An 18,526-nucleotide genomic window follows, 5' to 3' on the forward strand; every position below is an offset into this window, starting at 1 on the left:
ACAACCACACAGCAACAACATTGACCTCATTAGTTTCCATCTTCCCACTCCTCACCTCATCGCAGAATCAACCTCTTGACCTGTCTTACCTGTCATCTTCCTTCCCACCTATCTGCCCTACCCTCCCAACCGACCTATCACAATCACCTCTCACTTGCATCCACCTATCACCATCCCACCTACCTTCCCCCAGTCCCACCCCCAATTTATCTCTCAGTCCCCTTCCCCCTCCACAGTCCTGATGAAGGGTTTATGCCCGAAACATCGACTCTCCTATTCCTCGGATATTGCCTGATCTCCTGTGTTTTTCCAGTGCCACACTTTTCGACTCTGCAAACCAACATTGACCTCATTAGTTTCCATCTTCCCACTCCTCACCTCATTACAGCAATTGCAGTCCAAATGTAATGAGCCCACATTTATCCTAGCTAATGTTTTCTTTTACATAAACCTAAAAAAAGCTTTACAGATGGCTCCATGTCTATTGCTAGTTTGTAGTAATATACGCTTTTCCTTCTTTAAACAGCTTTAGCTCCTTCTTAGCTGTGTTCTGAATTTCTCTAAATCCCCCACTTACCACTTTTTTAGACATTGTTATGAACCACTTATGATTAAATGCAATCTTTAACTAATTTTGTTAACCACAGTTGATTTCAGTGTTTGTACTTTGGAGGAATATATCCTTGTTGAAGCCTATGTAGTATTTCCTTACATCCTAGCTAGTCCCTGCCACTTAAATGCAACACTGAGTGAATGCTTTACTATCAGGAGTGCCATCTCTCTGGTCAGTTATTAAACAAAGATCCAATCTGGCCTCTCCAGATACAGTTGGAAAATATCTCATTGTACTATCAAAATCAGTAGAGTCCTGATCACTGTTTGTCCCTCAATCTCCAACACAGATAATCTTGTCAGTATTACACTGCTGTTTGTGGGACCTTGTTGTATGCAAATTGGGTACCTCATTTCCTACATTATCAGCAGCTACTTTTCAGGAGCACTTTTTTGACTCTAGGGCATTCTGAAGTCATGAAAAGCAATTAATTAATATAAGTCCTTTTTCATTGGTAAGATTTAAGAATGTGCAATAGGATTTGAAAATAGCATGTAAATTTACATCACAGGTTACGAGAAAAGTCTGTGTTATATGCCTTTCACATGGTATTCATTGGGAGGAAATTTGACCTTGAATATATCAGAATTAACTAGTGAGGTTTAAGCCCTGAAGTTTTGTGAACCTAAAAACTGAATTGCAGCTCAGCTCCTGATTTATCTTGCATTCTGAGGGTAACTGCACAGGCACAGTTTTGTCTCTTCATCTATAAAAACAATTCTTGTGACATTTTGTTTCAATCAGAATTTTGTCTGGCAGCTACATAGCCATGATACAGAGATAAATCTGTATAAATTATACTTCTGCAATTATAAATCTGTAATATATCTGTTATCCATTATAAATCTGTAATGCACTTCTGAATACCATTGTCTTATAAGCAACTTACTTGTTCATAACTATTTTGGCGAATTTCCTGCTTTGGCGATTACTTATACACATGGTTCATTTAATTCAATAAGCCTGTGAAATTTATACAGTCAAGGTAAAGTCACTTATCAATAAACAAAATTAAGAACACTCCTGCCAGAGTTAAGTATTGATTGGATCATTGGATAAACTCCCCACCTTTTTAAAAATAAAGTGTGAAGTCATACGATACCGGGTTTTCGTCCAACAGTTTTATTTGAAATCACAAGCTTTTGGAGCTCTGCTCCTTTGACAGGTGAAGTCTTTTACACTTTACCTGAAAAAGGAGCAATGCTCCAAAAGCTTGTGATTTCAAATAAATCTGTTGGACTATAACCTGGTGTTGTGTGACTTCTGACTTTGTCCATCCCAGACCAACAACAGCACCTCTACATCATGGCTATGATTGCCGCCACAAATTGCCTTTTTAAAAATGTATCTTGGGCCTTTCATGCCTTTCTGAGGGTCAGGCTAGGATCTTGGGTTTAATCTTTTATCCAAATATAATGTTGTTAGCTCCAACAATGTAGTCCTCTCTCAATATTGGACTATCTACTTAGGAACCACAAATCTCAAAATGTGACTTTATCCCATAATCTTGTGCCTCAAGTTTGAGTAAAGTTTACAATCAATTACAAAATAAATTGTCTACTGTCTTACAATTTAATGCTCAAATAAAATTAAACATTATTATATTGAATGATAGTTGAAGTTTAAATGAGAAATTTTTTTATGGTTTGAACTAAGGTTGGCAAGAGGGGGCAACTGGAAATAAATGAAGATACTCGAGCTACTAATGTAGCCACTGGATCTCATTAATAGTTTAAAACTGGTAACAGTTTAATAGTGTATTGTAGTTACGCACGTAGCAGTTCCTTTTATAACAATGCTGGAATTTGTAAATCAATATGTGTGTAAAAGTGGTGCAATCCCACTAGATACCATTGGCATGTAACTACATCAAAAGCTTAAATAATCTTCTCTCCCTTCCTGAGTTTGTGTGACCTTGTAATGGTTTCACATTAACTGGATTTAGATACTTGGAATGGGACGATCACTATTTTCAGAGGTTGGATCTATTTTATTTGCCTTTAACAAACATAAGTTTATTTTCTTCAGTTCCCCTTTAGAGGTATAAACGTAATACAATGAGCTGCTTTGATTACAGCTTGCATTAATTAGTGGAATAAGAATAACTAACAAACATTAAATCTGCTAGTTCTCCCTGATGTAACATTTTTCTTTAACCAAAACTAAATTTTTATCATCAAAATAAGCATCTGGACTCAGTAAATTGAATCATTAGCATTTAACAAAAGAAAACTCAACTTAATTATTTATAAATAAAACTCAGACTAAAGCCTTAAATTCCCACATGAAAGCTGTTTCCCCTCTCACAGGAAATTGCATTTCAATAAAAAAGGCAAACTCACTATCCTCAAATGAATAACTTTTCACTGACATAACTGCATGTACTTTAAAATTACTGCTTTTCATGAGCCCCAGGATGTCCTATTGCTCTTCAAAACCAATTCAATTCTTTGAAATGTAGTCACGGTGAGAAAGTAAGGAATCGGATCAGCCAATTTGCACACAGAAAGGCTCCTTAAAGAGCAATGAGCTAAACTGATAAGCTTTACCCTTCATTTTGATTGAAAATGCTGCAAAACTCTGTTTTCTCTTTCTCATTTTCCTCTTGGTTGGGACAAAAGCTGAAGAATAAATCTTGGTGTAAAATGGCCTGTTTTCAAGAGCTACAAAAATTAATCATGCACTTTAATGTGGCTTTTTTTAAACAGGTTTTCGTTCATTGTTTGTTTGCTTAAACAAAATAGAGAACAGTAATTTATGAAAAAGTATAGGGTAAGCAGTGAAATTATTTTAAAGGCATTATTTTATGTATATAATTCAAAGTTTGTGCGAAGATTTGTAGCTCGGGTGCTCGTTGTTGTGGTTCTGTTCGCCGAGCTGGGAATTTGTATTGCAGACGTTTTGTGCCCTGTCTAGGTGACATCCTCAGTGCTTGGGAGCCTCCTGTGAAGCACTTCTGTGATCTTTCCTCCGGCATTTATAGTGGTTTGAATCTGCCGCTTCCGGTTGTCAGTTCCAGCTGTCCGCTGCAGTGGCCGATATATTGGGTCCAGGTCGATGCGCTTGTTGATTGAATCAGTGGACAACCGGAAGCGGCAGATTCAAACCACTATAAATGCCGGAGGAAAGATCACAGAAGCGCTTCACAGGAGGCTCCCAAGCACTGAGGATGTCACCTAGACAGGGGATGAAACGTCTGCAACACAAATTCCCAGCTTGGCGAACAGAACCACAAAAACGAGCACCAAAGCTACAAATCTTCGCACAAATTTTGAACACCTACTGGCGAGAGACGCTAAGACAAGCCAGGAAATGGGAATCCTGTGCCAACCGCCTAAGCACCACATACGAACAACTCCGGTTCCTGCACGAATGCCGAAAGGATCGAATCAGATACAGACCACTAGTCAACAACCCACAAGCCAGAGACGCAGCCAGACAGAATGGATTCAGGATGATCCAGGTAATGATTACAGACGCACACAATAGACTACACAAATACAGACAAGAAATTGCGCACCAAAAATCATTAATTTCAAAAACCACCAATCAGGAATAGAACAGGCTGTCACCATTGGACAGAACAGGACCACACACCGCAAAAAAACGGCACTAAAAGAAAAAATGTCCAAACTAACAGAAAGAACACCACAACACATACCTGGGTTAGAAACCTCTTCCACAGACAGCTCACAGACATGGAAGGAACAATACTAGCCAAGGGACTCAACTACAACCACAGGGACGCCAAGACAGTAGACTTCCTAGCAGCACTAGAATGCACACTCAGAAACAATGGACTGACAGAAGAGACACAACCAACAGTGAGACAAAGTATCGTACCCCTGATAACAAGGAAAAGACAAACACATAACCTCAACACCAAGGAGAGGGAAGCACTAAAAACACTAAGCAACGATAAGAACATAATCATACTACCAGCAGACAAAGGCAGAATGACGGTCATCCTGGATAAAGCAGAATACATTCAGAAAGTGCAACAACTACTTGCAGATACCAACACCTACCAAAAGAGGGAGTTTGACCCCACCCCACAGCTCACCAATAGGATAAACAACATTGAGGAACCTGCAAAAAAACAGACAGATAACCAGGTTTGACCTACAGAGAATGAAACCTGAAAGCAACAACACCCCCAGATTCTATGGACTACCTAAAGTGCACAAACCAGACATCCCACTCAGACCCATAGTATCACCAGGGACACCATCACACAAACTGGCTAAAGAGCTACAGCAGAAACTGAAACACCTGATCAGCAGATCCAGACACTCTATACAGTCAACACAGGAATTCTTGGACATCATCAGAAATATACACATAGGCAAGGAAGAAACTATGGTCTCATTTGATGGAACAGCACTGTTCACCTCTATCGACAAAACCTTAGCCAGAGAAACAATAGCCAACCTACTGGACATACAGAACAGACAACAAGATGGTGAACCTATCAACAAAGACTGCATACTCAAACTACTGGACCTGTGCCTCATAACACACTTCACGTTCAACAACCAAATATATGAACAAATCAACGGCACACCCATGGGCTCACCCATCTCTGGACTCATAGCAGAAGCTGTAATGCAAAGATTAGAACAAACAGTCTTACCGCAAATTCAACCCAAACTCTGGGTCAGATATGTGGATGACACCTTTGTAATCATTAAAAACACAGAAATAGAGAACACACACCGGATCATCAATGCCACCTTCACAGGAATCAGATTCACTAAAGAGGAAGAAAAGGACAACCAACTCCCATTCCTAGACGTGATGGTACAGAGAACACTGAACGGAGAATTCACCACAAAGGTATACAGGAAAGCCGCACACACAGACCAAGTCCTGACCTATGAAAGCAACCACCCCAACACACACAAAAGAAGTTGCACCAAGACATTGTTCAAAAAGGCCACAACACACTGTAGCACACCAGAACTGCAAAAAGAGGAAGAAAGACACCTCTACAATGTATTCGCCAAAAATGGATACCCCCGCAATTTCATCAACAGATGCCTAAGGGAAAGACAACGGAATGAGGACATGCCACAACCCAAAGGACTAGCCACGTTACCATACATCAAGAACATTTCTGAACTGACAGCCAGACTACTACGACCACTAGGACTCATAACAGCACACAAACCAGCAGCCACTCTCAGACAACAACTCACCAGGACAAACGACCCGATACCCAGCATGAGCAAAACCAACGTAGTGTACAAAATCCCATGCAAGGACTGCACAAAACACTACATAGGACAAACAGGAAGACAGCTAACGATCCGCATCCATGAACACCAACTAGCCACGAAACGACATGACCAGCTATCCTTAGTAGCCACGCACGCAGATGACAAGCAACATGAGTTTGACTGGGACAACACTACTATTATAGGACAAGCCAAACAGAGAACAGCCAGAGAATTCCTAGAGGCATGGCACTCATCCACTGATTCAATCAATAAAGCACATCGACCTGGACCCAATATACCGGCCACTGCAGCGGACAGCTGGAACTGACAACCGGAAGCGGCAGATTCAAACCACTATAAATGCCGGAGGAAAGATCACAGAAGCGCTTCACAGGAGGCTCCCAAGCACTGAGGATGTCACCTAGACAGGGCACAAAACATCTGTAACACAAATTCCCAGCTTGGCGAACAGAACCACAACTATGTATATAATTACTTATATTTATTAATTTCCTTCATTTGGTTTCAGTGTTAAACCTTCTGATGTTTGATTGTCAGTTTGATTGTTAGTACTGAGCTGAAGGCATTTCCTTGGATATGTTAATGGTCTAAGAATTAAAAGTTATCTCTTTGTAAGTTCAATGTTCTATAAAATATACTACTTGTCTGAATTGGCCTTTAAAACAGGATTATTCTAATTTTGTAAAACAGGTATATTAGGCTGAATCAGGTCATATATCGGCAAAGCTGAGAGTGTGGTGCTGGAAAAGCACAGCAGGTCAGGCAGCATCCGAGGAGGAGGAGAATCGATGTTTTGAGCATAAGTCCTTCATCAGGAATCATTGCTAACGAAGGATTTTTGCCCAAAACATCGATTCCCCTCCTCCTTGGATGCTGCCTGACCTGCTGTGCTTTTCCAGCACCACACTCTCGCCTCTGATCTCCAGAATCTGCAGTCCTCACTTTATACTATATTTTGGCAGTGTCATTTTTGCCAGATTTCAGTGAGGACCTCTTTTCATGAAGTGTGGTGTGTTTCTTGTGCTTTTGTTTGAACGTCATCTCACTAATTACCTACCCTCTCATATGCTGCTAGCTCGATTCTGTTCCTTGCCAATGACGTTGGGATTCCACTGTCAGGATATTCTTCTTCTCTCTCATGCCATAAGAAAACAGCTCACAATAAAGCAGAAAGAGCGAAGGCGGGAGTTCCACACCCAAAATACAGCTTCTCATCCTGACAAGGAAGAGAACCTAACCCCTGAGTGGCCTGAATTGCTGAATGACTGGATGAAGTCTGAAGGAGCAAGTGATGAGCTGGAGTCACCATGTGACCACTCAGATTTTCATGTCAGGAATTTGTGACATCCAGTTTCTGTCTGGTGGGTGGTACAATAGGAGAGTGCAGATGCATTAGGTTAGATTAGGTAATAATGAGAGTGGTAATGAGTAATGATTCCCTTTAATAGGCAACTTGCCATACATTAGCAAGAATCTCACCTCAAGCAACACGACTTGTTGCTCCCAATTTCAAGAACGCCTCATTTGACTTTCATATCATTCTTCCAAACTTCTTGCCACAGCGGGCAGCATTCAGGGGCCTTGGAAGATTCCACCCATTTTCAAAAAGTACATAAACTTTAATTTGTTTCTGAAATCTAAGGCAATTGAAGAAATCTAGAATTGTCAATTTATTAGGATACTCCATTTAAATGCAATAGTGCAGCATTCAGTTTCATGAAATATTGTGAATTATATGATCAAGTGACTGTGGTATCACTATTCCTTTTTAAGTACTTACAGCCTAGTCAGAATTCAGAAGTATTTTCAATGCAATTTTGGATTTGTTGTTTCCTTTTTACAATATTTGTTCAAAGATGATATACTTCACTAAATAGTTACCATCAGCTGCAAAGCACCACGGCATGCAGAAAACCTTCCAAATGAAACAAAACATAGCCATGAATGACAGCCTGAGAACGAGATACAATAAATTAATCCCTGCAACATCAAATGATGGAGCTAATAAGGATTATATTGTACGACATTTAAGAGTGTGTTAAAAGGCACTGAACTCGAACTGTACAGTAACATTCTGTGCTCTAATCCAGTGAGAGACGATCAAGTTGCTCCCATTTTAAGGACTTTATTTGTTAAGGGCACAGGCATGTCTAACATTTTTTAAAGGAAAATTAGTCACTTCTAATGGAATATTAGCTCTTAATTATTTAGTAAGCTTTTAAATGAATGTGCTTGATTGGTCTATAATTTGCATCGTACATCAAAAGGCTACTGTTAAAAAAATGAAACAAACAAAGAGTGGGTTTAGGGCAGCTTTTACAATAACTAAACATGGGCAATATGAATGGAATTACATTGCAGAACTTTCTGGAAATATTTGCACAGTACTGCAAATGCTTAGAAACAGGCTTAATTATTTACTTCAGAGACTTATATCCATGGATATTAACAACTGATTATGTGGATTTTAGCTTTGTAATTGAGCAAGTTAAAATTATTAAGTTTATATCTGGATGTACAATGCAAGTAAAGTTTTGCATATGTGATCAGTTCAGCAAAACCTATTGTCTTGATCATCTGAGTATGAAATAACATTTTCCACTGTTATATCAGTGTCTTACTATGGCCCTTACCATTGCAAGTAAAGACACAAATTTTAAAGACTATTTTATCCTGGTGTTATTGAATAGTTTATTTATTTTTAATCTTCATAGATAAACATACCCTGTACATTATGGACCAATTGTTGCACATAACCACAGTTGAATGTCGAGATCAAATAGTTTATCTTTATCCAACAATTTGTGATAGGACAGAAGGAACAAAACTGAAATTAAATGTCAGATTTTGGAAAATAGAAAGCATACCTTAAGTAGGGTATACTAACTAAATAAAATTATAGACAAAAATTAACAAAAGAAATTGTGATTGGAGGGCCTTTGTCAAAAACAAAAGATAATTTTGCAATGTATAATTTGAAAAAAAGTTGATGTGTGCATTTATACACATAAAGAATGTTTAAAGAGAAGAAATAATTCATTGAATGCTACACAATATATATTTTATTTTTTTTCTAATTTACTATTCATTGATATGACTTTGCCAAGAGAGGCCTAAAACAGAAAGGAAAACTTCACTAAATAATTACCAGATAACAACATGTTAGCAGTTAACAAAATGATTTAATGATATTCTACTTAAAACTACCAATAAAAATGTAATTTTTGTTAGGCTTGAATAAGGTGTTTAATAGATTAAGGTGTTTAATAAATAAAGAATTAACAACTACCAATAAAATTATAGAATGATATAAAATTACAGTATGTTGCATAAGAAAACTCACTAGTGATATGAATATGTACAACATGGAAAATGAAATAGTTTAATTTACCTTATCCAACAGGTATATTGGTGATACAGAAACTATAATAAATAGTAATGTTAAATATTTACAATATAGAATAAATGTAATCAGTAGACGAACATGTAGACCTTCACAAAAGCTTTGCCCTGTACAAAATTACCCAAGATATATCTAATAATAAAGATTTTTGTCCTGAAATAAAGATGTTCTCATTTTGTTTTTAAATTAAAAAGGAAATTTTCATGCTTGTTGAGGTGACTTGTTGAGTGAGATAATTGATATAAATGTTTAGTTTCAAGTACAGTGATTATGGGATATATGTTGGACTGCCTTCTAGGAGTTGTAGGTTTTTTTTAAGTTTAAGTTTAACTGACGCTGACTGCAGAGGTGAACTATAATTCCCAGAATATTTTGCATGTAACACAAATCCCATTTTAGGCTATGTGGATTGGAATGTCCATATAAGGAAATGGCTGCATGGAAAGTCCTCAAGACTAATGACCTTTCACCTTCTGATATCAGATAACTCAATGGCATCGCTCATATGAGTACGTTCCTCAGTTATTCGCCTTGAAGCCTGACCAGTACCTCGGGCACGTGCATTCGGGTGAACTCTTCCACTTCTGTCCTTTTCTCCTTTAGGGTTCCTAGCATTCTCCCTGTCAACCTCAACATAATTTACTTCTGTGCTACTCTTGTGCCCCTTACGATTCTCCTCTTGCTTTTTGTCAGGAGATGCTGTTGTCGGGGTGACTTGATCAGCCTGCTTGTGAGAAGAGCACGAATCCTCTTGCAAAATCTGCCTTAGAAACGCAAGGTTCTGTCCAAATCGTGATCGCACACTTTTCTTTACAGCTTCCATAACGACCTCATGACAATGGAACAGAGCTTTTATAAACTCCAAGTATGACCTTTTTGAAAAGTAAGCACAATGATAAATGAGTATATCCTTAATTGAAAATATATTAGCTGTTCACTGTTGAGGAATTGGAGACCTTTTAGAAGATTCAACTTATTTATTATAATTAGGACTGAAGTTTTCTCCTTGAAAGTGGCACGTGAGATGGGAAGACGTGAAAATAATGGTGCAAGTTTGTCCCAGTGAAAAACCACTTCTCTTCACTGCACCAATTAAGCTCTAAGTAAGAATGTCCATTGGAGATGTATGCTACTCACCAGGAATTAAGGCCCTTAGGTAATCAATTAATAACCACTTCACCATCCATCTGCCTTTTCGATGGGTAAGGCATATACATAGTTAACCAATGAGGAAATCATGGTCACTTGCCTATGGCTGAGTGTTGGAGTGGTCCAATTGCCCCAAATTGGGGCAGAGAATATGAATTGGTGAGGGCAACATTTGCCTTGACCATCCTTCACCTTGCTAGCCCAATCCGACGACAAGAAGATAAAAATCACTTCCTATCTCACTGCTAGTTTCCCTCTACAGTTTACCTCAATGGGCAGACATTAGGATCCAGAAGCTGCCAGCCTCTGCGCTGCTGGCAATTTCTGGCGACCTAGGAGGACATTGGTGTTTAAGGCTGTGATAGGGTGTAATGAGCTGATTGGCAGGCAACTGGGAAAGTATCTCAAATGGTGGGGATGGCAAATTATTCACCATTTAACACGCTCATCCCTAAATTTAAATGTAATATTGGAAGACAGTGACTTTAGTATTATTTTAACTGTAGTGTTTGAGAATATTCTTGCTTCAATAAAATTCAACACAAACATTCTTTCAGTTGTACTTCAGTTGTTAAATCCACTAATTTCGATCCATTGACTGTAAACAAGCACAACTCAGCATATTTGTATATCTAAATATATACGTATTATAATCTACATTCGAAACTCTTTCTCTTGGATTTACAAATCCAAGGAGGCAATGGGCCCATGAAACTATCACTGGACTATTAATCCAGAAATCCAAATAATACTCTGGAGACCTTGGTTTGAATCCTGACATGGAATGGAATTTGTATTAAAAGAAAACTTAAGGGGCACCATCTAACCAGCAGACAAGTCACCATGGAATTAAGAGTTTAATGATGACCGTGAAGCTACTGTCAATTGTTGGAAAAACCCATCTAGTTATTTAGGAAAGGAAACCGCCATCCTGGTCTAGCCTACATGAGACTCCACCCATAGTAATTTGGTTGACTTAACTGCCCTCTGGCAATTAGGAATGGGCAATAAATGGTGACTTAGCCAGTATCCATATCCCATGAATAATTAATAAAAGTGTGTATTCAATATTTTCATAATGGTGATAGCTCAGTGTAATGTGGTGTTTAGGTATAAACAATATTTGAGGGCTACAGCAGCATATTCATGAAGTTATGGGATCAGTAATCCAGAGATTGGAGAGAGTCTAATGATCTGCAGACATGAGTTCAATCCCATCTCAGTGGCTAGTTAATTAATTAAAAGCTTGAATTGTTTTAAAAAATGACTGCGTTCTTGAAAAAATGTACCTGATTCACTCATGTTAGTTAAAGAATGTCCTTGCCTGGTCTGGCCTAATCAAGATCCTAGCAATGTGGTTGACTCTTAAGTGCCCTCTGAAATGAGCAAGCAAGCCATCAGTAGTATCCAAGGCGGCAGCCCTCACCATATCTTCAAAAGATGGTAAGTAAAATCCTTATGTCATGAATTAATAAGAAAATGTAATTAACTTGATTAACACCTAGGTTGAAAGGAACATTGGATGAATTTTATTCAAATGCATTTGTCCAATAGAATCATTATATTAATTTTTATCCCATGCGATCCATCATAGACATTTAACTCAAGTGTTAATTTTGATGGATGTTTGAATGCAAAAGTTAGCATAATCCTTTCTCAATTCAATGGTTGAATGACTCCTACAATCAGTCAATTCTATCCATTCTTTGTTCATAATTCTACTCTATTTTAAAACATCAACAGATCATATCTATAATGCACACAACCTTTAAATTTTCTAACACTTCAATGAATAGATCACAGTTCAAATATCTTCATCTTCTCTAAGCCCTCAGCAGAGAAATCTAAAACAATATTTTTTAAAATCATTTTTTGGACTTCTCTCCCCATTCACAGTCAATTTGCTCCATAAAGTCTAATCAGCAATTATTAGAAAAGAACAAAATGCTGGAAATACTCAGTGGTCTGGCAGCAATCAGGAACAATGGTTTTTCTCTTTCCATTGATATTGCCAGACCTGGTGAGTATTTCAAGCATTTGCTTGTTCTTATTTCATACCTCCAACATCTGCGATAATTGGCTTTTGAAAAAACAATCATTTTCTCCATTGATTTGTTACTTATTTCTTCTTTAATATATCTTTCTCTCTGTTTCTTCTTTAGTCTCATTTTAGAAATCTTACATTTCTTTCACTTTGAAAATAATTTTCTTTCTCCTTTTGACCTCCAAACTCTTCACTAAGTGCACTTTACTTCTCTCTCTCTCTCTGTTCAGTCAGCATTCTTTCTGTTTTCTCTATTGCGGACAATGTATTATAGTTTCTCTCCTTCCCAACTCCCCCACGTTGAAGTGCAAATTTACTGCTCAGTTTCCAAGCACATTTCATTCTTTCCTTAGGTCTCAAATTTGAGCTTCACAGCTCTTCAACCTTTCTGTCTTCGATCTTTATTTTCAATTTTGGGCAATTGTCTACAACAGGCAATAGCAACTCAGGCACTCATTACACACCAGACCTTATTCTTTTTTCCAATGAAGCCTGTCAAATGGTGAATTTGGGTGTTATTTCAATGTCACTCATTTTAGATCATCTCCTAAACTCTGAACCAATTTCCAAATTTTCAAAAGGAAAGTTCTGCAAGGTCAACTGGCTTGGCACCTAGTATAGTGTTGAAACATACAAACCTAAAATATGGAGAGTTAGCCTATAGCTCAAGTTTTATCTAATATATTCTTCTTGTTTTGTCTGATCTCTTTTATTCATTTTCTACAATATTCCAAATAAGTGGCTGAAAACACTGATAGTTTCCCAAATTTCTCAAATTAAAAATAACAACTGAGTTCCCTCTGATCATACTCACAAAAGCATATATTTTCCATTTAAGATCATTGGAATTGAGAGAGAGTTGTAACCCTCATGAATTTGCATTATTATAATGTTGGGATACAAAATGGTGTCCAGATGATTCAGCATTAACTGGGCTTTATATCCATTTGTGATATGTATCTCACAGTATTGCACATGCCAATTTCAATGTGAAATTTAATTTTAAAAAAGTTAACTAAATTTCACAAAGCTATTTTCAAAGATTATAACATTTCACACATTATTTCACTCAAAAGAATTGACATCACAATCTTAAATATCTACCTTCATGAACAGAACTGCAAAATAGTTACTTTTATCTAAATGTCTATTGACAGTTGAGACCAAAAGTTTGCAGTTCTTTCTTATGGAATGAAGTTAAACAAAATATCCAATGTGCTAAATACTGCAGATGTTTTAATCTGCAAAGGTTGAAGTATAAATAATATGACACCAAATCTTTCAAGGACATAATTAGAATTTCTCTACCCCAAAAGTTTAAGATACTTTGAGTTTTATTCCTTACAAACTCAAATATAAAATAGAATAAAGCAGATATTAATTTTAGGGCATTTTTGAACTTCCTGTTTCAATAATTCAATGGGGAAAATAAAATAAAACAATTTTCAGTGACAACAATATATGGCAGAAACACCTTTTATATCATTTTTAAAGATTATTCATGCATTAGTAGCTTTCATCAACACAATCTCCCTGCTATTATCTTCTTATGGTAACTAGTCATTTAAATACAGCTAATTTTATCCCAAAACTGGAATGTGTAAGTTTTACTCTTTTCTAAAATAAAACTCATAAAATATATGCAAGTATAAAAATTAATCTAAATTTATTAATGTGGGCTTAATGTTAAAAACTACACTCATACACTAACCATGAGTTAAACTTATTTCCTGTGACCTTTTAAAGCACCATGTTTGTCTTATCAGTGCAGTCCTTGAGCAGAATACACAAAATAGTACTATTTTGACCATAAACATTTACACAGGGTTGTATACCATGATGCAATTTATACTGTTTGTTACAAAGTAAGCAAATCATAGGCAACCCCTTTTATTACTTACCCTTTTGAAAGCAGATGCCGAATGTGAATCATCTCCACAACCACATTAATGTTCTCCTTGGCGGTGGAACAGAGGTCATGTTTGAGGTAGCACTCTTGCTGCAGCTGAGACACCATCTCCTGGATAGTGGAGCACTTCCGACTAATGCAGCTGAATTTTATTCTCAATCCATGAGCCATACACTTCAGAGTATCTTTAATAAAAGATTTACCCTGGGCAGATTACAAGAATGAGAATTGTAAAAAGACTGTGAAAGAAAGTTGCATTCAATTTAAATATATATATAAGCTCATGTTGGGAGATTGGTATCTTGAAAAAGCATTTTTTTACAAACTGGGACAGTTTTTAAGACTACCACTGGCTATGGTGGTGAAACTACAGTGGTATCAATTTAAAGTGCTTTGTGGGACGGGAATGGCAGGTTATGTTAAACTGCTCTGGCTTGCTCTCTCTGATTTATTACCTGGGCATCGAACTTGCCAGCGTTGTGCAAGAAGGCCAAGCATATGTCATGTGGTCCATGGATTTCGCAGGAATTATTTTCAAAACATTCAAAAACTCCACAGCCAACGTCGCCGGTGTTCACCAGGCAGTGTTGTATCTCAGCTGAAAACAGACGCAAAAGGAGACCAACCACGTAAACCGAGCAACTCAAGCGAGACTACACTTCCAGGCTACTTTATGACTCTGAACACGCTTTGGGGGTCATCCGAAATCGGAATAAAAGGTTCTAAACCAATGCAAGTGCAGCCTTCTATTTAAACCCCAGCCCCAACCAATAATGATAGGAATTTTGTAGGTTCAGGTGCAGAGTATCTCGGATATAAACCCAAGCCGCCGCGTGGGTGACCTGGATATCTGCCTCCTCATTGTTAGCGGATGGAAAGTTTCGGGAATGTGCTTTGATCATGATTTATCCTGCAAATCTACGGCTTCTAAAAAACACAAATACTGCTGTTTGTGAAACCCTGTCTGTTTCCGCATCCTGCAGCCATGGGAATTGTTACAACTCTGCCGCTTTTTGTTCCTTTACTGAGGAGAGATCAGCTGGAAATGTAGCAGCCTCAGTAGCTGCCCCTACTACTCTGCCCCTCTCGCTGACACACGGTCGCCCCCAATTGGCTTTTCGGAATCGCGCTCAGTTTCCTCACACTTGATCTTCGAAAGCTGGGGTTCAGTCAAAAGGCGTGCGTCTGTCTGTTTTACTTTCCCGGGGCCTTGGTATTGATGCTATTTCTTCCTTCATCCCCAAGGGGAGACATTGCAAGTCACCGCCCACCTCAATCGCTTCCCTGCAAGGTACTCCAGGGGTTAATATGCTAACGAGGTGTGCGTGGCTGTCGACACGAAGTCTTCCCAATGTGATACAATGCGATCCGACCATGGGACAATGATCTCTCGGAACTGATCAAGCACAACAGTCTCCAAATACTGTACTTTAGAAGCGGAGGGGGCGGGGGGGTTAAATAATTGATTCCGCGCTATTCTAAACTGGTAGGGTTTATTTTTCGTATCAAGGCGGTTACTGACATGCCTTCCCAACAATATTTTCTTCATTACTTCTCAATTCAAACCGTATTGATCAAAAAGCCTCCAGCCTATCAGTTCCGCTCGTGGACAGAGCGAACCGCATAAACATCAAAAAGTGCAGGCAAATTTGAGGTGGGCTCCAGCTTTAATCTCACGATTGCCTCTCTCATTGCACAGTTTTTGCCCCCTTTTTTTTCGCAGTGGGTAAGCCTCGTTGTTAACTCACAGCAGAGGCGGAATCAAACTGCACGCTGGCCGCCGAGAGCTCTTACATACCTGTGTTCTGTAACGAGAGGCGAGCTTTCTGCTGGTTGGCCAATTTGTCCCGTTCGTGGTGGTTTTCCGGCAAGTCAGCCTCGTCCGTCCCCAGGGCGAGCTCAGGCGGTGCGAGAGTGAGCAGGGCTGTGAGAAGATGGGCTAACATGACAGTGTCCATCGCCGCGCTGTCTGGGTGCCAGGAGGCGCACACACTCTCACACACTCTCTCACTCACACACACTCAGACACACACCGACAGGAGGAGGAGGAGAGCTGCTGAGTGAGCGCACGGGGGCCTGACCAGGAATCCTGAGACAGGGGCTGACTCTCTCTAAATATACCCGGACCGGAGCCCCTGGCGCTTCTGTCACTTCAATGAAGGCAAGAAGCAGGTGTTGTCATTGGCTCGGTCCAATCAGGCGCCCAGAAACCATGCCGAAGTTTGACAAATCAGGATGGGAGGCGCATGGCCGAGACTCCCGGATTCCAGCCTGGGACCTTGCTGTGCAGAGCCGACGGGCTGCTGCTGCTGCTCTCAACTTTCCACACACGTTTGAAACATTACAACAGGGGCACGTGTTCGGATGTTTCACTCGGGTTCTCGCTTGCTTGTAGCAGGAAGAAGCCTCTCTGCTGTGAATCCTGAGATGGTCTCTGCCTAACGCCCCCCTCCCCCCGTGTCCTCTTGATTTCAAACAGAAAACGTTACTTCTTAAAGCTGATTTGTTTTCAGGAGCCGTTTTATCACAGTTTGGCATACATCGCAGGGGGAGGTGTTTCGGCCCATTCTGCCCGTGTCAGCCCTTTTAATTATTCAGTTCGTCCCACTGCCCAGCCTTTTCCCAACCCCTCTGCAGTTTCTCCCGTTTCCTTGTCAAGCGAGTGTTGAATTTCTTTTTGAGTGCAAATTGGCTTTTCTCCCCCCACCTTTGAAGGCCATGTATTTTATGCCCACACTGACCAACCCCTCCCCCCATTCACACACACGCACAGACATAATTTTAAATCAACATGAAATCTTCTCAGGCCCTCTCTGCTTTGTGGCCGTTTTAACTCGGCGTGAGACAGCTGAAAGTCCGGACAGTCTCCCACACTGCACTTCACATAATGCCGGAGAGAGGGACGCGCCAAGATGCAACCTTTGTGCAATTAAAACAATGCTGCATCGCAGCAATATGCGCAGAAGTTCGCTGTATCCGCGACTGACTGGCAAGTCCCACCGCATGAATGCAGAATCCTGGCATTGTATGTGTTCTCTCTGAATTTGTTCGTCTCATTAACTGTTCATACACTTTTTGGCAGTTGTATTGAGTTGAATGCGTGGAGAAAGTGAAGACTTATACACTACATAATATATAATGTGGACATATACCTGGAATTTTTGGATGCAATTTAAACTCGTATACTGTAAATGTAATAAGCGAAGCTGGCCAAGATCAATTAAAAGGGAGATGCACATCGAAATACGCGACAGGCTCTTGTGCAATGAAGCCTGTGCTAAAAGGCAGCATCCTGTCCCACCCCATTTGTTCTGTACTTTGTAGTAAATGCCGCCAGGCCGAAACCATAGAGACGCGAGAGGCACTAGTAATTCCTGGCAGGAGTTACATCATTCATCCATCAACAGCTGTTCCATTCAGAGAACAGACAGAAAGGATTCTTCAGAGATCTGCAATGCTGACCATGTGGCTGGGATGAAGGAAACATTTGTATACATTTCAGTCTGGATGCAAGCCCCCTTTAACATATAAAATAATGTACATTTTATCACTGCATAACGCTTGGTGTGAACCAATTTGCAACGAATAGTTCCGGATTTATGTGGAATTGATTAAATATTTCTGATACCATACCCAGCACGAATGTTTTTGATTCTAGACCTAAACAAGTACGTAGTTAGCTTTGGACATGAACAATATGCTTTTGATAAACAGTAGCTGACCGTTATTTTACTAAGCGATTTTTCTTTGTCAGGTAGTGGTCAACATGTGTCCAGCAGATGTTATTAAAGGTGGTGGTACATGTCCATGCAGTCTGCAGAATGTCTGTTAATGATCCTGTTGTGAATAATCCATTGTCATCTGAATTTTCCAACTCCCTACATTATAAAGCAACTAACAGGTGTAGACAACTGTTTACGTTTCAACAAATTTTTGGACCTGAATGTTTTTATCATGTCATTAAACTTGCATATTTTATGTAAGTTGTTGCAGAAAGATATTCCATCCACCAGATGCATTGCTTCTAATTGAGTTGTTCATCAAATAAAGCCTTGTCATCAAAGTAAGCTGATCAGTGAATTCTGAAAGTTCGGACGCAGAGCATTGATAGTAGCGAAGATTAATTCAGAAAATACCTAATACTGACCCACATTATTTGACTTGACAT

At 39.2% G+C, this 18,526-nt stretch overlaps 1 protein-coding gene across 1 annotated transcript; it reads right to left on the minus strand.

Moving 5' to 3' along the window:
- Positions 1–9,015: 9,015 nt before the first annotated feature.
- LOC122556749 (stanniocalcin-2) lies at positions 9,016–16,895 on the minus strand. Its single transcript, XM_043703860.2, has 4 exons — positions 16,157–16,895; positions 14,814–14,956; positions 14,351–14,562; positions 9,016–10,128 (listed from the first exon to the last, which is right to left on the minus strand). The coding sequence occupies exons 1-4, from the start codon at positions 16,314–16,316 to the stop codon at positions 9,723–9,725; spliced, it is 921 nt and encodes a 306-aa protein (XP_043559795.2). The 5' UTR covers positions 16,317–16,895; the 3' UTR covers positions 9,016–9,722.
- Positions 16,896–18,526: the final 1,631 nt, after the last annotated feature.

Source organism: Chiloscyllium plagiosum, unplaced genomic scaffold (assembly GCF_037043375.1).
Source record: "Chiloscyllium plagiosum isolate Xiang-an unplaced genomic scaffold, Cpla_swu_hap1 HiC_scaffold_16, whole genome shotgun sequence".
NCBI lineage: Eukaryota > Metazoa > Chordata > Chondrichthyes > Orectolobiformes > Hemiscylliidae > Chiloscyllium > Chiloscyllium plagiosum.